General features: G+C 28.1%; 3 protein-coding genes and 1 long non-coding RNA gene across 4 annotated transcripts; 2 read left to right on the plus strand and 2 right to left on the minus strand.

The window, feature by feature from the left end:
* The first annotated feature begins 398 nt into the window (after positions 1–398).
* LOC114190777 lies at positions 399–1,965 on the plus strand. The gene is made up of 2 exons (XR_003605849.1): positions 399–734; positions 827–1,965. It is a non-coding gene; the product is annotated as an uncharacterized LOC114190777 (long non-coding RNA).
* Positions 1,966–8,948: 6,983 nt separating this feature from the next.
* Positions 8,949–9,833, plus strand: LOC114189659. The gene is made up of 2 exons (XM_028078291.1): positions 8,949–9,122; positions 9,477–9,833. Exons 1-2 carry the CDS (start codon positions 8,966–8,968, stop codon positions 9,632–9,634), a joined length of 315 nt encoding a protein of 104 aa, XP_027934092.1. The 5' UTR covers positions 8,949–8,965; the 3' UTR covers positions 9,635–9,833.
* Positions 9,834–13,180: 3,347 nt separating this feature from the next.
* LOC114189635 (DNA-directed RNA polymerases II, IV and V subunit 6A-like) lies at positions 13,181–15,879 on the minus strand. Its single transcript, XM_028078260.1, has 7 exons — positions 15,781–15,879; positions 15,401–15,502; positions 15,065–15,098; positions 14,763–14,935; positions 14,631–14,682; positions 13,620–13,687; positions 13,181–13,496 (listed from the first exon to the last, which is right to left on the minus strand). Exons 2-7 carry the CDS (start codon positions 15,433–15,435, stop codon positions 13,430–13,432), a joined length of 429 nt encoding a protein of 142 aa, XP_027934061.1. The 5' UTR covers positions 15,436–15,502; positions 15,781–15,879; the 3' UTR covers positions 13,181–13,429.
* Positions 15,880–19,525: 3,646 nt separating this feature from the next.
* LOC114189983 (glutathione S-transferase DHAR2) lies at positions 19,526–22,682 on the minus strand. The gene is made up of 6 exons (XM_028078715.1): positions 22,508–22,682; positions 22,311–22,401; positions 22,086–22,229; positions 21,563–21,680; positions 21,319–21,459; positions 19,526–19,785 (listed from the first exon to the last, which is right to left on the minus strand). Exons 1-6 carry the CDS (start codon positions 22,563–22,565, stop codon positions 19,696–19,698), a joined length of 642 nt encoding a protein of 213 aa, XP_027934516.1. The 5' UTR covers positions 22,566–22,682; the 3' UTR covers positions 19,526–19,695.
* Between the last annotated feature and the right edge of the window lie 683 nt (positions 22,683–23,365).

Consider the following 23,365-nt stretch of genomic DNA (forward strand, 5'->3'; position numbering starts at 1 on the left):
AACGAATAGTTTACTGTGTAGCCATTCACGTGATACATTCAACTTTAATTTGTTTATATTTACTTTATAAGATTGATGTGGTCCTTAGAAGCAAATTTTAAACTGATTCAATTCTACAAAATTAAAATTAATTTATAAAATAAAATTTATATTCCATTTATATATTATAAAATTATTTTAACTTTAATCGACGTTTAATTTTGAACCGTGATTCCAAACTGTGACTTTCGAGAGCCACTACAAAACATGCTATAATATAATAGCTATTAATAGAAAAAGAGAAAAGTTCAAAAAAAGAGAATCTTGGAGCTAACGTGGGAAGAAAACTTAGATATTTCGTTACGCCTTAATTGGTGGAAAAAAAAAAAAAAGAAACCACACCTTTTATCTCGAAGAAATTGCAGAACTCACTCTCATAAAAAAATTTCTTCTCGAAAGTGGAGACCTTTCAATTATTTTTCTCTGTCATGAAAATTTGATTATAAATAGAAGGAGTGTGTGGGAGAAGGATCAGTAATAGATCTCATCCAAAGCCAGTGAAGGTGAATGTTATGCTGCTAAAAAGTTGTGGTGGTTTAGTTACAATGTTGCTTCTTCTAAGTCAATGTTATGCTGAGTGATTCATCACACTTCATAGCTTCAAACATGGATCGCTCAGAGGAAACAACACTTGTACCTAAACCACTTAACTTCACTCTTGTTGCTTTCTTCGTCTGTCTTCTATGAAGTCTCAGGTGCATCTGTTCAACTTTTTGTTCATCCTTTTCGTTTTCATTCTGCTATTCAATCTTGTATTAAAACATACATCCCATGTTCTTTTCTGCAGTACCCTAATTCAGTTTCGATTCTTCCGAACAAGAGAGCCTTAATGCTTTTGAATTATGTTTCGGGTGTAGGGGTCAAGCACATGCAGTCAACACTTAAATTACCTTTTTCTCTTCACTGCTTCCTTCTTATGTAATTCGTCGTATCCTCCGTTCCGCCCAATCTTCCTTCTTCCTTGATCGGTCAGGCGGATGATCGGTGTACATGTTTAAAAGGCTCTGCTCCGATGCTTAAGTCAGTTAAGGCCGATCGGTAGATAATTGTACCTGATGTAATAAATGCGAACTAAAGATTCTCACCCACCTACCTTGGGCTCCTATTTATAGTTTTCGATGTGGGTCTGTGATTAGGACTCCTTAATCATGGCCCAATGGCTTTTTAATTTTGATTACTGACTTATTTTATCTTAATTAATTTGACTGACTGTCTGGTCCAGGTTCCCGTTTGGCCGACCAACCGAGGGTCGCACGGCCTGACGAAAGTTGCCCTTTAAAGGTGAGAGTCTCTATGAAGATGGAGACTAAGTTCAAATGGAGATGAAAGTGGAGGGAATGTTTAGTCCGTCTGACCGATGGGTAGCGGATTTAGTGTGCTCAGAGCTGAGACTCCGATAAGCTGGTCGCCTCAGCGTCTGCTACGAAGTTCGTCCGTAACGGGCAGTCTGTAGCCGTTTGACTTTGGTCCGCTGGGCCGATCTGCCAATGGACCGTACAGTACAAATTCATTGTATTAATTCCATTAATTTGCCTAAATTTATTTTAGGTAGATTACTAAATATATTAGAAGTTTTACATCGACTAGAGATAAAACAATTTATAATGTATAAGTGAGATACAAATCTTACCTTACAAAATGATTTTGTGAGATTGAGTTAGACTTAAAGTCCACTTTTTAATAAAATATATCATTTTGAACAAATTGAAATTGAGTTTATATTTTGTTTTATTTAAACTAAGTAAAAAGTGGTCTTATAGGTGAAGAAGAAGTGGAGATTTGACAGCTTTTGGAAGGAAAAGAAGATAAAGAAAATTTATTGATATATCTCCCAGTAAAATTATGATTTATATTCGATTTATCATTGGATCTGGCCATGGCCGAAAATTTGATAGTAGTTTTATAATATATTATTTTTCATTTTAACCGCAGGGATTGTAAATTGGAAGTCTATGCTCACAGAAATCAATCTCTTATTATTGTTTTACTTTAGGTTTTCTTTGTTTTTCATATTTAATAATATTATTGTTTTGATGTATTGATTTTAGAGAGTGTTATTTTTTTTTGGTTATCTTGTTTTCACATTAAATCTTAGTTCAATTTCATTAATTACTTTTTATAATTGAGTTTTTACTTCTAACAGCAAGAGTTTTTTCAAAATTAAAAATTTTGATATTCTCTTATTTTATTATTATTATTATTTTCTACTATTGTTGTTATCATATTAGTTTAAAAAAAATCATGCATATTCTCTGTTTTTTTTTTGTTCTTGTGTTGTTTACCATAAAAGTACTTGCCTTGAATGAGATCATTTGAAATTTTTTAAAATTTGTTAAATTTATACTATATCTAACACTCCAAGAATAAAATTACTGTAGTTCTCGAAGAATCAAAATTTGTACATCTTCAAAGAACAACAAAAAAATATAAGTTGACTTAGGAGTTTGTCCTATTATAAGATAATCCATTAATATTTAGTAATATATAACTTCGGAAATTAATTAAATTACATAAAATATTTAAGTGACATCTGATAGATATGCATTTTGCAATGAAATATATTTTTAATTCACTTGTGAAATTCATATTATTTTCTTAATGATGGAATAAAAAACATTCATTTAAAATGAATACCAAAACCAGAAAGTTGAAACTGTAGAATAAATATGACGAGCCCATTTTAAGTCTAACATTTTGTTGGTAATTCTTCCTACACCCCACTTTTATATCTTCATGCACCCCCATAAAATATGGAATTCCAAAATCATCCCTTCTTAAAATTATAATAAAAATTCCTACACTTTTTTTAATATTTTTTGGATGAAATATTTCAAAAGATATTTTATAATCCAAAAATACATAATATTCAACCCGAAAAAATATATAAAAATACATTTAGGAACATGCGTTTCGGAAAAGCATTCGAAACATATTTCGAATACGTTGAATTTTTTTTATATTTTAAAATATTTTTTTTAGAAAATATTTTCGTATCGAAAATAACCTTTTGAAATAGTCATTTTAAAATATAAAAAGAAAATTTTACAAATGTTTCAAAATATATTTTTTAAGTAAATATTTGTCTATTAAAATTGATAAAAAAGGTATTAATTTTTGTTTTATTTGTGATATGATTTTAAGTATGGTAACAATTTTGTATATGTTTCAAATGAGTAATTTTACCAATATGATATATTCTTAATATAAAATATCGGAATGGATAACTTTGTCATTAATTGTTAGTGGTTAAATTTTGGTAGCGAGTAGTTAAACTCATAACCTTCCTTCGTGTAAGGTGAGTTATCAGTCTATTGGACTCATACTAATTTAATTAAAAAATAATGAAAGGAGGTATTTTTATGGCCTCGATCCATTATGCAATTTAAATATCTAACTTTTTCATCAGTTTCAATTTTGATCAATGAGAGAAAATAGAATGAGAAACATAAAGACAGAAATTGTGAGTGTCTCCGATGATAAAATTTTGGTGTTTGTTGGTTCCTCCCTTCTCTTTTCTACACATTTTATTATTTTGTATATTATTTATTTAAAAAAGATTTGATCAGAATTTTACTTCCATTTATTATATATTATTTTTAGATCTTCCCCACACTTCGAACTACAGGTCACCTTATCATTTTCAAGTTAGTTTTGTTATATATGTATATATCATTGATTAATATTTTATAAAATAAATAAACATTTTAATTGTACGGTTGTAAATAAATAAGACTATTCAATTCATTTTAATCGTAAAATAAATAAATAAATAACTAAATTTATCTATCTAACCTATTAATTTATAATAGATCGAATCAGATAATAAAGTTTTGGCTTAATTACTCGGATCATACCCATTTTAGTTCGAAAATTTCAAAATGGTACCCACTTTGAACTTTGTCTCAATTTAGTACCCAATTTTGATTATTGCATCAATGTAGTACCCTCCGTTAAGTCTTCACAAACGGCGTTAACTACCTTTCCACGTGTCAGCCTCTAGATTTTTTAATTTTTTAATTTTTATTTTAATTTTTTTTTAATTTTTAACTTTTTTTTTAATTTTTTTTAATTTTTTTTAATTTTTTTTTTAAATTGCCACGTGTCAAATCTTTGATGTGACACGTGGCAAGGTATCGCCACGTGTCAAGGTACCTGACAAGTGTCATTATCTTCATTTCAACTTAGTCTCCACATGTATCTATTTGTTTCAATTTAGTACCCATATATATTTATTGGTTTCAATTTAGTACCCAGTTTATTTATTTTAATTTTGTCTGAATATTTTTTTTACAAAATAGAGAAATATTATGTCTCCTTGAAGACCAAATTTATTATTTATATAAATGTTATATTTATATTTGTTATTAAAAATGACTTACAAATATAAATTTCAATAAGCCCTTAATTTTATAACTCATTTTTAGTAACAAATATCAATATAACATTTATATAAATAATAAATTTTGTCTTAAAAGAGATACAATATTTCTCCATTTAAAAAAAAATATTTGAATAAAATTCAAACAAATAAATTGGGTACTAAATTGAAACAAATAAACATATATGAGTACTAAATTGAAACAAATAGACACATGTGGGGACTAAGTTGAGATGAAGACAATGACACTTGCCAAGTACCTTGACACGTGGTGATACCTTGTCACGTGTCACTGACAATGCCATGTGTCACATCAAGGATTTGACACATGGCAATTTTTTTTTAAATTCAAAAAAAAAATTTTAAAAATTTAAAAAAATTAAAAAATCCAGAGGCTGACACGTGGCAAGGTAGTTAACGCCGTTTGTGAAGACTTAACGGAGGGTACTACATTGATGCAATAATTAAAATTGGGTACTAAATTGAAACAAAGTTCAAAGTGGGTACCATTTTGAAATTTTCGAACCAAAATGGGTATGATCCGAGTAATTAAACCTAAAGTTTTTATCTCCAAAAGGAAAACAAATTAAAATATTTTATTTTTAACTCTAATTCGTGTGAGCTAAGTTGAATACACCCTTCCAGTTTCAATTTTTTTCATCTTTATAATTTTGATGCTTTTTAATTGTTTTACTTTTTATCATCAATCAAGCTTTTGCATTGCATCTTTCTCTTTAGCCTTATTATCTCTTACGTGATGGATGTAGTCTTATTTTTCTATAAATTTGGATACATGGTCTAAGCCCATGGAAGTAAATTTTTATAACAATTATAAATACTAATTTAAAGGTTAAAATATTTTTTTTTCCTAATTTTCGTCAAATTTTGTTAAATAAGTCATAATTTTAGTTTTGTGTTCAAATATGTCACAATTTTCGTCAATTTTGTTCAATTATGTTCTTTTTTGGTAACACCGTTTAAATCATCATTACCGACAATGAACAGTGACTGTCACATGTCACTTCGTGATTTTTTTTGGATTTTTTTAAATTTAAAAAAAAAAATTAAATGTCCACGTGTCAACCTGGTAACGTGCCACATGTAAAAGTCAATGTTCTATATTCAATTTGGTCTCTATATTTGTTATTTTTGTTCAATTTAGTCCCAATTTTGTTTAAAATTGACCAATTTTGTCCCTATTGAAGATGTGACCAAATTTAATTTTTATATCAAAATTATAATGATGTGAATTTTAATATATCATATAAAAAATATTTAATTAAAAATGTGAATTTTAATATAAAAATTAAATTTTGTTTCAGTTTGGAGAGGGACCAATTTGGTTCATGTTAACAAAAATTGGATCTAAATTGAACAAAAATAACAAATATACAGATAAAATTGAATATAGAACATTGATTTTGACATATGATAAGCTATAAGGTTGACACGTGGACATTTAAAAAAATTCAAAAAAATTCAAAAAAATCACGAAGTGATACGTGACCATCAATGCTCATGATCATTAATAATTTAAACGGTGTTAGCAAAAAAGGACTCAATTGAACACAATTAACGAAAATTGAGACCTATTTGAACACAAAACTAAAATTAGGACTTATTTGACAAAATTTAATGAAAATGGACCAAAAAGATATTTTATCCTAATTTAAAATAAACAAACATCATAGTATTAATTATTAAACGAATCTCTTAACTTATTATGGAAATGTAAAAAACTTGGATATATGATGAAATGGGCAAACAGGAGATTGGTGTGGGAGAAATCCTTGTTACATGTTAGTGCAGATTCGACATAACATGATGTAATGTTTTTTTGTAATTTTGGAAACATTCCAATGTCGTTTTTTTCAGTGTCGTAAACGAATCTAATATACTTTTTGAAATCACTAACCAAGAAATAATAATAATCTCTATTTCCTGAATAAGGTTTTGCCCTCTTGCTTAGGTTTTCCAAAACATCCATCTAAATTTCGAGCTATGTTTCTTTTTTTTATATTTCTTTTCGAAGAGTCATTAGATGAAAAAAAAACTTCATTTGAAAAGGTATTCTATATATATATTTATAATATAAAATTGGGTTATACTTATTTTATTTATTATACATGTGTGTAATAAAATTATTAGTTTTTCATGAAAAAAAAAAAGAAAAACAAATATTTGCTATTCTCACGAGTCTGAACTCCCACTTATCTGGACCATTCAGATCAATAATAACTTTAGTGGTGCGATCTTGTGCTATAAAAAATAATGCCCTAGCATTTCAGATTTTAAATCATGGTCATTATCAATGCAATTTTGTTTCAAAAGAAATAAATAATTGAGAATGATGATGCTAAAAAAACACTAGTGGGACTAGAATAAATAGTTGCACAAGCTGTTCAGGAAATGAAAAATAGTCTATTGAATATTTTAAATCTATTAAAAACTTTTGTATGTGTAGTCAATCTTTAAAGTTTCAAGCATTTTCAAAACTACATCAATAATACAATTTAATTTTAAATATAAAAAAACGTTCACAGTCAAATATTTAGAAATTATTATTTTTAAATATTAACAATGTCAATTATTTGGTTTTAGAATATCAATGGAAAATAATGAAACTTCTTCTAAAATTTATGTTGTTGGAGGTGAAGAAAGAATGTTGATGAGTGAATTTTTTTTATAGTTTATGATCACAAAGAAAAAATCCAGAACTTTATTCATGAAAGCAAAGTTGAATCATCAATGGAATGAGGATAATTTGCTTAGTCCAAATTTTGATATCTTAATGGTGGAAACAAGTGGATTAAAGGATCCGACCTTTAAATAATTAGAATGTCTTTGGTACAATTGTAATATTAGACTTCATATCAATAAGTTCAACATGGAATTCAAACTATTTAGGTAAAGTATTCAAATTTATATATAGAGTTAAGTATTTCTTTTAGTCCCTGAATTTTGAGGCGTAATTAAAATTTATCTATGTATGAAATTTTGATATATTTTAATCCTCAAACTTTAAAAATAAATGAATATATAGTCCTTTTAACTCAATTATGTTAAATTTTTAAATTTTTTTAACTTGTTAAACACTTTTATATTAGCATTTGAGTTATTCTATATTTTTTGTCAGTGGGAATATGTGTTTGATATGTAAAAAAAAATAACATAATTGGGTTAAAATAATTATATATATTCAATTCTAAAATTTAGAGATCAAAATATATCAAAGTTTTGAGAGAGGTATGAATTTTAATTTCGCCTCAAAATTATTCAATGACTAAAAATGTGCTTAAACCTTATTTATATTTATTTTAATTAATAGTTTCTCACTTAATATTCTATATTTAATGTTTATAGATGCCAAATAGTTGAAGAAAAAAAAAGTTCAAATAAGTTCAAATTAGTGTGATGATATTTCTATTTTATTTATTATATCTAATATTTTTTCTCCTTCATTATCGAAGACAAGTGAAATTAGTTAACATTCAAAATATTAAAGATATTTTAGTTGTGATAAAACTTCAGTTGAAAAATTGTTTACTTTTTTCTATAATTATTCAACATTTATTTATATTTTATTTAGTACTTTATTTTGATTTTAATATTACAAATTTTATTATTTTTTAATATTTGATATTAAACAAAAGAAATTATGTTTTGTTGACACCGAATATCATTAATATATAATATCATGTTTTACTTACTATATTTTTTCTTTTCTTAACTTGTTTAATTAAAAATTAAAAGAGTAAGAGTTAAATACAAACATCATTATAAATTATAACAATCGTTATAAAAAACAAATAAAATCATACCACTAAATATAGAATAGGGAAACTTGTAGCTAGCAGTGCCATTGTTTCCTTATGCATGCGCATTTTTTATTTATTTTAGGGTAACGTTGACAGTAACATAAAATAGACAATTAACGCAATTAACGTTTAGGATTTTATGTTTGATGTAAAGAAGTTAAATATTAAAAATATTGATGAAAAATTTGTAAATAAGTGATTAAATTTTTATGTCTGACATTCTCTAATCAGATGTAAATTTTGTTGACAGTAAAATTTTCTGAATGCATCAATAATTAATGTTGAAAAATAATATTTTAACTACTAAATTCTAATAATTTTTTTTCATAATTTGAGATAATTTTTTAAAATAATTTTCTATTTTTTTATATTTTAAAATCAATTAAAAAACATCATTTCAGAATATACGAAGAAATGGTTTTGTGTGTGGGTGATGAAACTGGGTTTGTCGTTGGTATGTGGGGAGGCCCACAAATCACGTGAAGGGGGAAGGTCCTATAGCAACTGTAGAAGACAAAGAATAGTCATTTACAATCTCTTCTAATCTTTTCATCTTTTCCTAGCCAATTATCATTTATCTCTCACGTGGGATTCTTGCTCCCACCACCCCCCCTTTTTCGTCTTCACACGCTCCTTCTTCTGTTCCTATCCTTCATCTCTCTCTATATATAACATTTTCTTACTAACAATTTCATGCTACTATACCTCTACTTTACTTTTATAATCATCCATGGCAGACTCTTCTTCTTCATCTTCTTCTCCTGCTTCATACATTCATTTGGTGCAGCATCTGATCGAGAAGTGTTTGATATTTCACATGACCAAGGAAGAATGCATGGAAGCGCTTTCTAAACATGCAAATATTAATCCTGTTATAACATCCACTGGTATGATCTTAATTTTCTCTCTACACCAAACACCATGCACACATGCAACATCGTTGCAGAGTTGTATTTGTTTTACAGAACTTGTACTTTTCAATTCTTCCTCTTTGAATCCCAAGGAATTTTACTTGAAAACATTAGATATTACAAACTGAAAAGCCTTTGAAGAAAGAAAGAAGAAGATTGATGACATTGTGAAATAAAAGTTTTGAATTTTTCCAATAGACATGAGATTGTATATGAGACATATATATAAGTTGCAGTACCAACCAACCAAAACAGAAGCATGCACGTGAAGATGTTATATATATATATGATAATTAAAGAAACATGATGAATTAATGTATATATTATCAGTGTGGAATGAGCTAGAGAAGGAAAACAAGGAATTCTTTGAGCCTTACTACACGAAGTGGAAGCGTAAAGACGAAAGAGTGTGTGAGGAAGAGACAACACAGATAATACAGAAGATGATCTCAGACTCAGATTCCTCTAAAGATGCAAAAGGCCACTAAACAGTTGAAAAGGATGTGACATTTGGATTCTTCACTCCTTCAAAAAACAAAGCCACACTCATTCTCCACGATCATATGTACATGGTGTCACTATTGTTAGCTATGGTGATTATACCTACTCTACTCAGCTACTTCTCATGCTTTATTATGGTGCACGTCACCCATGTAATTTTATCTCAGATAGATATGCAGTATGGTAGCAGTGTTTCGCCATCTCTCTCAAAGTTACACCTATTTCCTATTTACTTCTCACTATAAATCCATTGTAACATAGAACATTGCATTGATATCCCTACCCCATAGGATAGTATATGGATCTATTAATACAAGAGATACGAAAATAGTCCTCTAGCAACCCAAATCAAAGAGTCTAATATCTCTCAAAGGCATAAAGATTTAAACACATGATTAGACACAATTAAAATATTAAAAAATTGTTTGAATTTTTATACACTATTATTCAAGACCATTTTACATTCCTAAAAAAAATAGGTTAAGATACTCCCTTGATCCATGTTTTTGTTGAAAAATCTCAAATAGGTCCTAAGATTTTTTTTAGTCTCAATTAAGTCCATATTTTTGAAAATGTGTAACAATTAGGCCCATTCCGTTAGTATAGAGTTAACGGTGTTAAGGATATGCCACGTGTCAACTTCTCATTTTTTTGAATTTTTTAACTTTTTTAAAAATTTTATTTTATTTTTTTTAAATTTTTAAAATTTTTTTTAGAAAATTATTCATGCCACGTGTCACATCAATATTGTGCCACGTGTCAAGTCAGTAAGGTGACACGTGTCAAGTCATTGTTTGAATATCAATTTGGTCCATATATTTGTTATTTTAATTATATTTCAGTCCATTTTTTTTTTTTTTCAATTTCATCCTTTCCAAATTGAGATGAAATTTAACTTTTATATAAATTTTATAATGATATTCTTATTAAACATTTTAATAATATTAAGTTTATTTTATATTTTGTTTTAAAATTTTAAAATATTTATTTTAACTTGTTACAAAATTGTTTTAAATAATTTATATACAAATGTTAGAGTTGGTTTAAAATTAACAATTTTATAAATTTAAATATAAAATTTTAAAACAATTTTGTAAAAAGTTAAAATAAATATATTTAAAAAATTTTAAGAAAATGGACTGAAATGTAATAAAAATAACAAATATATGGACCAAATTGAGATTCAGATAATGATTTGACACGTGTCACCTTACTGACTTGACACGTGGCACAATACTAACGTGACACGTGGCATGAATAATTTTTAAAAAAAAATTCAAAAATTCAAAAAAAAAATCAAAAAAAATTCAAAAAATTTTAAAAAAATTCAAAAAAATGTGGAGTTGACACGTGGCACATCTTTAACACCGTTAACTTTATACTAACGGAATGGGCCTAATTGTTACACATTTTCAAAAATATGGACCTAATTGAGACTAAAAAAAATCATAGGACCTATTTGAAATTTTTCAACAAAAACATAGACCAAAGGAGTATTTTAATAAAAAAATATTGTTTCTTTGATTTCAAATGCATCAATGTCACCCATATACAATATCGGTTTGTACAATGATGTAGTAAAAAAATGAATATATACACTTAATCTTGGTCATACAATTTAGTTAAAATATACTGAATGTGTGAAAAATTATAAAGTTGCATAATATTATAATAAAATTATATAAAAATATAATTAATTCAATATACAATATTTTAAAGAGACTTCACATATGTTGCAAATCATTCTAATTATTCAAAATACTATAGTTTATCAATCTGATTTTAGTGTATATTTAAAAATATAGACATTCAATTAACATAAAATTAGAGATTTTGAGTTATGTAAACTCTTAAACTAATAAAAAGGTGTGCCTGTATAGAAAGAGGTAGAGTTTGCAAAATAAAATGTTAAATAGTATTAATAATATATATTTTTAAGCTTTTTCGCCTTTACTTGCTGAAGAAAAATAATATTGGTCGAACAAATGTAATAAAAATAATAATAAAAATGTTAATTGAATAAACTATGAAAGACATATAGACTAACACAATTTATTGACCGAACATGGATCTTGCGATTACTTTTTGTCTACAACTTTGAATTTATCTCCCATTCATTCATGTTCGGATTTTATGTAAAGGAAAAATAGTGTTTTTTCTGAAGAACTTAAAAAATTTTGTCAGAGAAAATGTTATTGGTTTGTATGAAAATGCACATTTTCAAATAAATTTTTTCAAATAAATAAAAATTAAAAAAATTTCATGTCATATTTCTTTTATACTCTCCTCTTTAACCGATAAAAACACTGTTATTAAAAAAACACCCCTAAATATTAATTAATGAAATCATATATTTTATTTAAACCAAATTTATATTGAATAATATATTTCATATTTTTCCTTTTCATTGCTTTCGGTTTTACACTAGTTTGATGTTAACTTTATCTCTATCCCTATCAAAATAAAAGGTGTCCACATTTATATTAATATTATTTCTTGTTATTCAATATTTAAAATGAACTACTGTTTATTTTCATAAAATTTAATACTGAAATTTTATTTTTAAATAATATCTAAAAAATAAATTTTGCATATAATAGAAACCAAAATAAGAATTTAAAATGTAAACAATAAATTCCAAAATTTTATTTTTTTCAGGTTATTTTAAAATCTTATTCTCCAGAATAATATTATTATTTTAAAAATTTTAATCTTTGCATAAATAATTATGAAGTCTAGAATGAGATCGGTGAGACCTGTTATATGAGCTCTGTGTGTCTCAGTCTTTTGCATTTTCTACTTAATATATTAAGAAGGTGAGAGAATATGCGGATTGAAAATAATGTCCCAAGGAATTAAAACATTGAATTAGCCTCCCCTCAAACAAGGGAAATATTTTAGTGTCAAAGCATTCATAGCAAAATTCTTGCATAATTGCATAATATTATCGATGTTTCATAATCATGTGTTGTAATGGGCAAATTGTTGATGTGTTCACTATATTTCCAATATCAGTTATCCAAGCCACAGAGAATGAAACTGGATATGTTAGAACCATCAGATACATTCTCCTAGTGAAATATTGTGATTTGTCAAGCAAATACAACAATATGAAAATTGACATTTCATTAGATAATGCAATGTTGGGAAGATTGGTGATTTTATGGCTAAAGAAAAAGTTTTCTTGGCTTCTTGTCAATTTTTAATCATAAATTTCTGCATAGATAATCATAAATCTGAATGGAAATGTTCTCCTTCTGACAGAAATTGGGAATGCAAGGCAAACATGCTATTGTTTCTTCCATGTCTTGAGAAAGTATTCAAATCAATATTTATTCAGAACATGTTTGAATAAATTTCTTCTTAAATATATTTAGAAAAATAAAATAAAAATTTTATATTAAGAAAATTGTCAAAACTCCTACTGGTTTCTTATTCCTGCTACACAAAATAACTGATTTCTGCGAATATGTACTAAACACACTCAAAATAACTGATTTCACATATAGTAACAAACACACTCAACCTAGAGATGCATAAAAGCAAGACGAAGCACAAATTATATTAAAATAAACCACAAGTAGCAGAGATCCAAGAACAAACTAAGTATCAACATGAAACACTTGGTGAAAGCATAGCCAATAACTTATCATGGTTGAGTCAAGTTTGATGTGGGATCATAGATCAGCATCAACCTCAAACAAATCAAAGATAAAATTTATGAGGAGATAAAGATCTTAGTGCTTGTGACTCCTGCTCCCACCTATAAGTTCAAACATCAATCACACACCCACTTGTCTCTTCCAGGAGTCTTCCACGATTAGTTCATCAACTCCCCAGTCTTCATAGCTGGAGAGAGTCGCCAAAAATAGTAAGAGTCAGTGGCATAAAGTATGTGATCAACCTTAACCTCACCTACCCCTAAAAGGAATAAAATGTGGCTGGCTAACTTATATAAGGGGCAGTATTTACCTTCCATCAGGCAAGTAGCGCCGGATTGTAAAGGGTATTTTCCGCTCACGAAGCTCCTTCATGGCAATCTGATAAGTTGAAAAGCCTAGATATCAGAAGACAACACAACAGAGGTAACAAACACCAGTGTATTCCTCGACCCAAACACAAAAAGGTGTCTCCAACAAATAATCAAAAGTACAGATCAAACAGGAAATAAAACAACTAGGATAATTGACATTGAAAAAGGTTCAACATGTCATACTAAATGAAAGTGATCAAGCTCACCTGACAAGTCATAACATAACAGGTAATACTGGACTCGGTTCTTGTCAGCATACAAAAATCAGAAACTATATAATCAACTTATTTCTAGAATGGAGTACATGGTGCATTCTTCAGGAAACCAAAGAACTTGATAATCAAATAACATATAACAATAACAATCATTATTTTGATAATACAAATCATAGTACTCGTCTTAGGGAGACTATTTACATCCTAAGTAATCATTTAACCAGATTCAATATAGGATAACAGGAGCAGCTCATAATCTGTAGAATTTATCAATTGAGTTCATAATCATGACAACTAAACAAAAAGAAAAGATGTTCATATGACATTGTGGGAATATCCATATTAAAAAAAGCACATCCTTGTCAAACTGAAATATAAACCATTTTAGGTTATACCCAAAGCCCTTTGTTAAGAGAAAGAGAAAAGAAGACAAGCTATGATGGAGAATATAATCTACAGGATGATAAAAAAATTATATCAAGAAGAAAATTGTCCCTCCAACTTGATTTCTGATGTCCCTCCTTCCTCGTTATCCATGAATTTAGATGCTTTTTGCATAATTGCAGATTTATAAACCTACTTTCAAACCATAAAAACTCAACTTCGGTAGTGTGCATATCCTGAGGCATATCAACATACTTAGAAATTGAAAACTAAAATATTTAATGTGTTCAGATGCAGTAACATGAAAAAATAAATAAAAAAATTGCAGAGTAAAATATAAAAGGTTAAGACCTCAAGCGGATCAGTCTCCCCCTCCAACTCAACCATGACAGGTGCATTCATACTGATCAACAAAGAAGTTAAAATGTTACAAACAATGAATAGACAAAATCTTAAAATCACACAGTAAGTTTCAAAGAAAACCTGATTTGAACTGCACGAGTACCCAAAATCCTGGCACGCTCATACTTGGTCATATACTTAGAAGTCTTCCGAGGTCGCTCTACTGCTTGTTCCTCTTCCTTGTCCTCAGTATCAATGGCGTCTCCAGCCATGTCATCATTTTTTGCATTATCAACATCCTCCTCTGCACCTTCCTGCTCATCAATCAATCAATCAATCAAGCACCAAACATATTACCTCATTCTTAGTTAAGTCCCATAAGATCTGTAAATGTATTTCTACATACAAAAAAGAAAACTACCAAGCCCCACAAAATTATGTACCTCAATTTCAGGCTCCAGAGGTTCATCCTCGTACCTGCATCACCATTCTTTATTCCATGAGAAATCCTTTAATGGAGAAATAAAGATGACAAAACAGATAGTTGTAATGCTAACAATTGCTAACAAGTGAGATATGAAGCATAACAATGAATCATCTGAAAGAAAAGACAATCATACGTTTGAAAAAACTTCTTATTTTAGGTTAAAACTCACATGCAGGAACATAAAACACTTAAAAACTCTCTTGGAGATTTGCACCAAGGATTCTCAATAGACAAATTAAATGGAAGAAAAGCTAAATATATTTTTTGTTAGTAGTAGGGAGAAAGAGAGAACCCCATGTCCATGTCATCATAATCGTCATCAGCCATTGTAAACCGCAAAAAGTAAAGATACCCTGCCTTTGATATTAAGGCTAAGCTTGTGCCGCCCTAAACCCTAACAGAAAGACAATAATATAACATCAGAGACTTTGATCATATAGAGTTGCAGCAGACCTAATTGATAAAACATATAGAGAATCAGCAGAAGAATTCATGTTCTAAATTAATTCATAACCTTACATAATATCAATACTGAAGGTTATAATTTAACCTAGCCTAACTTCTTCAAATCAACATTCTTATTAAGAAAATATACTTTAGCACATTTAAACAGATGATTAGGGATTAAATTAGCTATTAAAATGTCGGATACATGAAAAGAGAAACACACACCAGGAATAAACAAATCAAAGTGGTGAGGCTGAAAACAGAAGAAGGAGTTGAAGCCAAAGTCTGAGACCGTCTGAATCAAAAGCGAAAGACCCGAATGATGTTTATTTATTTGTTTATTTCGGGTCGGGTCCGGTCGCGATAAATATTTGATTCAAAGAGTGTTTTTTTTTTTTTTTAAATATTCTATCCAACTTTGTATATTGTAGTCAAATTATGTTGAGATTAACTAATAAATCAAATATTATAATAAAATATCTGAGTTACAGTTCAATCATAAATTTAAAACATAAACAAGATAATATTGTAGGCATCATTTAATAATTTCTCGATTTTTTTCAATTATATTAATTTATTATTTTCATTTATTTCAGTTATTATATACTTTTTATTATATAGTTGATTCTCTGTCTAATTATGTATGGTATGAGTATGAATTTCCAAATAATTCAAATTATTTTATTATTTTAATTTGTTTACAAATACAACAAAAATATATAGTGCAAGAGTTTTGCGAAAATTTGTGCAATTCTGTCAGGAAAGGCAACAGGAGTAAAACAAAATAAAAATGCAATTTAACTACAATTGGATTTTAATCTAAGACTAACTCACACTCTTTATCAAGTTTTATAGCTTTTATAGAAGCTTGTACATTTATATTTTTTATTTTATATAATTTTCTTATAACTTAAAAAACTTAATAATAATTAATATATTGTATATATTGCGAAGACCATGTTTTACGTCATCCACTATGTGTCAAGTAAAATAAAATTATAAATATTTTAATTAATAATTTTTCACTTTAACAGTTTCACATTAAACTGTCTTTAATTTTTATTTATGTAACTTTATTGGTAACAAGCAACGATTAATGGAGATGAAATCTTAATACACAGTAAGTTAAAAAAAACTTGCAAAGTAAAAAAAGAAAAACTATTTAAATTTGATTTTATAAAAAGTTTAAAATTATATTTTATTTATATGCTATGTTAAGTTTTTAAGTCACTGTTCTTTGTTTTTTTTTTTTTGTGATAATAGTTTGTCATAGTCACTCTAGTAATTGAAAATTTATTCAAAGTAATTTTTTGATTATTTTTTGATTTTTTCTGGTTACATGTAGAATGACTTTCACACACACACACATATATATATATATATGGTTTGATGACTAAAAGTAAATATTAAAATTGTAATGATATTTTTAGTTTAGCAGTTAGAGTTTTTTTTTTAACAAGTTTAAATGTTTTATCTTAAAACAAGTTTGAAACTTTAATTGAAATAGTTATATGCAAAGGAAGCTAGTTACAATTTAATAAATTATTTATAGTAGAAGATTTGAATTGTGTAAATGTGACTTGATTATAACCGTATGTTTATGTACAAAGGTCATGTATTTGATTGATGGATGATTATGTTTTGGCACCTAGTTGTTTGAAAAATTAATAAATAAAGTCATAACATTGAAATTGTGATTTTGTTAATGTGAAAGTTGTTGTCAAATTAATTTAGATATGTAATTACATTTAAATGAGATTGGGTTTTAATTTACACATTTGATGAATGAAATTAAGTGAGAACCAGAGATAATAGAAAAATTGAAAGGAAAATGTTATTGATATTATTAAAGATGCATAACATTCTGTGATACAAGGGTACAAGTCATAGGTCTACAGGCGGATTCACACCTCTTACAACCAACCAACACATTGAGCAATTTGTTTAGCTTTACATCCGTCCCAAGGTATCATTTCTAATACATCTGTTGGCTAGGCTCGTACACATTGAGTACATTTTATACATGTATCATAAATCTTTACTGAATGTGACATTGGAACATAATCCTTGAACATCAAAAATTAACATTTTCAATCTAGTAAATTGGTAAACCAATTATATATATATATCTATATATATATATATATATATATATATATATATATATATATATATATATCTATATATATATATATCTATATATATATCTATATTATATATCTATATTATATACCAGGTGAATCAATGATTTATAAGAATTTTGCTACTAAAAATATATTTATGGATTAATAACTAATAAGAGAATAGAACTAAGATACTTTGATTTCTTATCTTTGTTTTCGCAAACATGATTAAAAAGGCATTTTTGCTAATTTGAATGGATTATATAGTACACACTATTCAAATTCAAAATTAGACTTTTTTTTTATGAATAATACTATTTATTCAACAAATTCATGTAGCTCTCATGTAGCTCTCATGTGTCTCTCATGTGTCTCTCATGTGTCTGTCATGTGTCCCTGCCATATAATTTCTGGGTCTGCATAATATAGGAACATTCTGTTTGGGTGTGACGCTGCTGAAATGCATTAGGTTACTGATGTCATGCATGGGTTTAAAGTGATTTTCTATTCTAAATGTATGTGGTTTGGTTTTAGTGTACTAACTGACTTTTGTCATGAACCTAAATTGATCCATATATTAGTTTTACATTGACCCATTCTGCCACTTAGGTTTCATGCTATACTGGTTTGAATTCACGTTGCATAATTCTGGAGCAGCATTCAATTCTCCTTTCCATTTCTCCACTGGGACTTGATTTTCAGCTCTGCATGTGCATCTGCATTTCTGCAATTGTTCATTCTAGTTTCATATTATAATAGTGCTGTCACAATCTAGGTTCTGCTGTCATACTGCCAGTGTATTTAATGTCAGTGATTTTATAGTGGAAATTGGAATTATTCAACCAAACACTCTAAGAAATGGATATATTTGTATTTAAGTTTGTTGCGTGATACATAATTTTAGTTTTGCATGTTGAGTATTATAAATTAAAACAAATATGATTTTTATTGAGTTACAAAATTACTTTATTATTTTTTTAAGGTTCGTCAGATATAGAAAACATTATATTGAATATATTGAATAGTGGATATTTATAAATGAATTATTCTGAATCTATTATTTACTTAACTTGTAAGGAAAAAGAGTGAATATGAAATGTGAATTTGAAATTATTGTTTAAGACTTCTTATTTGTTCTCATTTTTATAATTATTTAATTCATTCAATTTCTAATTACTAGGCTTTTTCAACTCCAAAGGAGTAGTTTAATCTTCTTATAAAAATCAGGAATATCATTTTAAAAAGTTTAAATTTCGGTAAAAAGATAAAATATAAATTTAATAACATAAATTTAAATCAAAAACCATACTTTTAAAACATAATTAAATTAATAGTTAAACTATGCCAAGCAAAATAAAATTATAAATATTTTAATAAATAATTTTCTCTTCAATTGTTTCACATCAAGCTATCTTATATTTTGATATGATTAAAAAATAAATTTAACGACTTTAACATTAAGAGTATTTATGTAAGACAATTGAGTTAAATTTAAAAACACATAAAAAATAAATATTTAAATTTGATTTTATAAAAAATAGTTCTTCTAAACTATATTTTGTTTATATGCTATGTAAGTTTTTTAAGTCATCATTTTTCGGTTTTTCAGGGATATAAATTTGTCACAGCCACACTAATCGATGAAAAGGAGAAGATAATATATTTACTGATGGGCGATCTATAGACCACAAAATATATTTATTATTTTATAATCCCTGGATAGAAAAATTACTTCTAAATAATTAATTGGAAGAAGTTTTAAATGATAAAATTTATAAAATTAAACTCAAAAAAATAAACTGTATAATTTTGAAATTCAAAATCTAAAAAGGTTAGTGACAAAAACATGCAATTAAGCCACGGTTGTGGCATCACCAATAAACAACCAACAAACTACATATTTAATATTATTAATATGTGAACAACACATTCTTAAAAGTGATTAGTTGAACATCCTATTCTTAACAAGTTTCAATCACAGTACACAAATGATGTTGAGATAGCTCATAGAACTACTTCAAGCATTCACTTTTGGTGCCCATCCAGCAAAAACAAACTCATCCTTTGCAGGCTTGGTTTTCTCAAATGACTCACGGGAGAAGAGTAGCTGCAACACAAAATAATTGTCCATTAACCAGCTAAATCTTCTGCAGCTATAATATTCAAACAACAAGCAATTGCTGGATTGAGATCCAAATAATTTTTAATTGTCCCTACTGACTAACTTAAGATCTTAGATCCGTCTCATCACTGCCAGTGAATCCTGAATTAATGCCTTCACTAGTTCAATAATCAATCTAATTTACTATTTAACACATTGGCAACATCAAACCAGCTAATTATCACTATGACTATCTGTGATATCTGAGCTTCATGAACCATTGCACCTAAACTAAAAGCAACAGAGATACTGATATGATGAATGTTGATGACAATGTACATACAGGTATGCAAAAATCATCATCTAAGAACAACAGATATATTAATCTTAAATACAAGGCAATAGAGTTAGAACATGACTGAAAACTAAAGCAGTACTCTAATTGTCAACAACCGGTACCAGAAGCAAGGTTAGAAAAAGCTCCAAGAGGGATGATATTTCAATTTACATGGCGGTTAAAGGACAATTAAGAGAAGAACTAATTAAACAGTAAATGCAATTTTCTTTGTTTACAAGAGAATGAAAGGCAAAATAATTCTCAAAAATTAGCCAGTCCACATTCAGATGATAAAAATCATAAAAGTCACGAAATCAGTTGATTTAGGTTAACCACAAATTGACAACATTTTATCATGTAAGAAAGGCTTTTAACTCGCTGACTGACCAAGGAAATCATGTGAATTCCTGAGGCTTGGAAAACTTTATAGGTTAAGTTTTTCAAACTCAGCATATAACATTCATTTTCACTTTATAGCATGTTTCATATTGTGGCCCATTTAAAGGAGAAAGGGGCACTGTAGCAATATATGAATTAGAAAAAGACATTTGAATTACCAAGAGGCATTTGAATTAATCATTGGGCACCAAATTTTTCATGACAATTCACAAGCAGACCCTCTATTTGTTTTGTTAGTATTTTTTGCATATGAATTTTGTTTCTTGAAAGATTGGTGACATCAAATTAATCCTATAAACTTTTGTACTAATCTTTTAAGGATCAATTGGTGTTCAAAATATAATTAGAGGAGAAAAGTAGGGATTACTCAATGCCGGGTCAGTTCACAAATAGATATACAGATTTTTGTGCAACCTTGGCCGTAGCACAGTACTTATGTCCATGAAAACACTTTCTGCCTAAAATTACCATGCACAATCAGGATTAGACATGTCCTAAAGTATCCAAGTAAATTTTTTTCTCAAACAAAAGAATAGTCTTTTCCAATTGTGTTTACTTCTTTGCTTTAGTTTTTTTCTTTTCAAACACTTTAGTGAGACTAAAAGTCATATAAAGTAGTGTATATGAAATAATTGATACTTCAGTCATTTTGAAGAAATTTTAAGCATACTGGCATGATAAGTTTGACCACAAAATTCTCATCACCAAATATGGATCAGTCACTGTTCAATGTGTATATAAACGACACGGCTAAATTAAAAAGTTCCACCAGAGTAAATGCATTGCAGAAAACAACTCCAAACCTTAGTGTAGATGTGGACATGTGACAAACTTTCTGGAACACCCCAGTTCTTGAAATGGTCAAGTACTGCCACTAGATGGTACAGTTTTGGTGCCAAACTCAGGTCAACAGCAGTGACTTTCTCCCCAGCAACATATGGACCCTGATCATACCTCCACCATGTTAGCATTGACAGTGTAACCACTAAAAAAGATAACAAATAAACAAAAAAAAATAGTGTTATCGTATAAAATTCACATATATACATGGGCCTTAAGATGCTCATTCAAAGCACTCAATTCAGCCAGCAACGCTTGCTCTGTTCCATCATTCGGATCCTTGCTCTTAAGAAAACTCACAAAAGACCCAAATATCTTCGATCCCCTACAAGAGCAAACACATCGTGCACACTTAAATTCAGTACTCAAGAACAACTCGAAATTAAAAAACAGATCCGCAAAAATTAGAACAGATCATAATTCCCTCGCTCATCACCAAACAAAAAACCTCGAAAAGGATCATGGCAAACCATTACTCTTAAAAACCTCGATCTATTTTCCAATGTGAACACAACAACAGTGAGAACATTTTCACAGTAGGAATAAATTCTCGGATCGGTTTAATTATCAAAAACAGTTCTACTAAACGTTAAAAGATCGGTTTAATTATCAAAAACAGTTCTACTTAACGTTAAAACATACGTTCTAAAGTCAACAAGATAAAAATATTCCCAGACAAGAACAAAGAGTAAAGTTTTGAAAAAAGAGAAGGGTAATGGAGCAGTCATACACGGTGGCAAATTCAGGAGGAGTGGCGAGAGGGATTTCTGGGTACTTTTCTTCGAGTAACCCCACAATCACATCAGAATCAGGCACCCATTTTCCATCAAAAAGAGCCACTGGTACCTTTCCTTCAGGGTTCACACCCAAAAACCTACCAATAACAAAAAAAAAAAAAATGATATTTCATTGAGAAAGAAGAGACAGAATGAGACATTAAAGTTCAACAATATACCATTCGGGTTTGTTACTGAGATCAATTAGGTGGAGTTTGTAGGGAATCTTTTTCTCCTCTAAAGTTAAGAGTACCCTTTGGCAAAATGGACCTAAAATCAAAATCAAACCCAAAAAATTATAATAATAAACAAAGTGATCAAAACTCAGACTTATGCTGTGAAAAAGAAAAAAAGACAGAGAGAAAAGAGAATATACAGTCTCCGAGAGAATCTGGAGCACCAGTAGCAGCCTTGACAGCAACCTCAAGAGCCATTTCCGATGGATGATCAAATGCAAGAAAGACAGAAGAAAAAAAGAAGAAACCAGAAACCAGGTGAAACCAATTCCGTTCACGATCCCGCTCCACTTCGTACCTTTATTATACAGATATGTTTTTTTTTTTAAATATTAAATAATTAAAAGACATGTGCAGTAATGGCATTCCTAATTAATTCAAGATCCAAATTTTAAAATTGAAGGTTTTTCCATTTGTGTCTTATATATGATTGAAATTCAAATAAAAATTATAAATGTTTGAGTTTTATAAAACATCAAAATTTAGACAAAATTTGAAAAAGTACTTTAATAGGATGTGGTTATATTTATTTTAATATATATTGCCTATTATATATTATTATTATTATATGTTATTATTTGCATAATAGGATCTACCTAAATGTGGTGAATATGTATGTATATTGATAAGTAGGTGATTATTTAAGTATTATAAAAATTTAATTAGTCAGATAATATTCATTTTCAGATTATCACAGTTTGGTACTTGTATGTAAAAGAGTGTCAATCGAGTATTAATTTGTGAAAAAAATATATCAATTAGGTCCATTTTTCAAATAAATTATTAACACCATTATTAATACCATTAATTTTATCTATGACTTTTACCCTAAATTTTAATATAAATATCAATACTTAATTTTGTAAGTTATTTTAAGTATTGATATTGTTAATGACAATAATAAATTTTAGCTAAAAAAAACCTAATTGAGATATTTTTTTAATAATTAAGACTCAATTGACATTTTTTTTTAAAACGGATATCGAACTGACACATCA

Source organism: Vigna unguiculata, chromosome 7, assembly GCF_004118075.2.
Source record: "Vigna unguiculata cultivar IT97K-499-35 chromosome 7, ASM411807v1, whole genome shotgun sequence".
NCBI classification, from domain to species: domain Eukaryota; kingdom Viridiplantae; phylum Streptophyta; class Magnoliopsida; order Fabales; family Fabaceae; genus Vigna; species Vigna unguiculata.

Bases quoted from the DNA above. Each gene is read 5' to 3' on its own strand.
- LOC114189659 (XM_028078291.1), top strand. From the start codon at position 8,966: ATGGCAGACTCTTCTTCTTCATCTTCTTCTCCTGCTTCATACATTCAT. The intron at 9,123-9,476 runs GTATGATCTTAA...ATATATTATCAG, and splicing joins TCCTGTTATAACATCCACTG to TGTGGAATGAGCTAGAGAAG.
- LOC114189635 (XM_028078260.1), bottom strand. From the start codon at position 15,435: ATGGCTGATGACGATTATGATGACATGGACATGGG. The intron at 14,683-14,762 runs GTTTTCTTTGAA...TTTGTTGATCAG, and splicing joins ACTCGTGCAGTTCAAATCAG to TATGAATGCACCTGTCATGG. The intron at 13,497-13,619 runs GTAAATACTGCC...GACTCTCTCCAG, and splicing joins CGCTACTTGCCTGATGGAAG to CTATGAAGACTGGGGAGTTG.
- LOC114189983 (XM_028078715.1), bottom strand. From the start codon at position 22,565: ATGGCTCTTGAGGTTGCTGTCAAGGCTGCTACTGGTGCTCCAGATTCT. The intron at 22,402-22,507 runs GTATATTCTCTT...TTTTGATTTTAG, and splicing joins TCCAGATTCTCTCGGAGACT to GTCCATTTTGCCAAAGGGTA. The intron at 22,230-22,310 runs GTATATTGTTGA...TGTTATTGGTAG, and splicing joins CTCAGTAACAAACCCGAATG to GTTTTTGGGTGTGAACCCTG.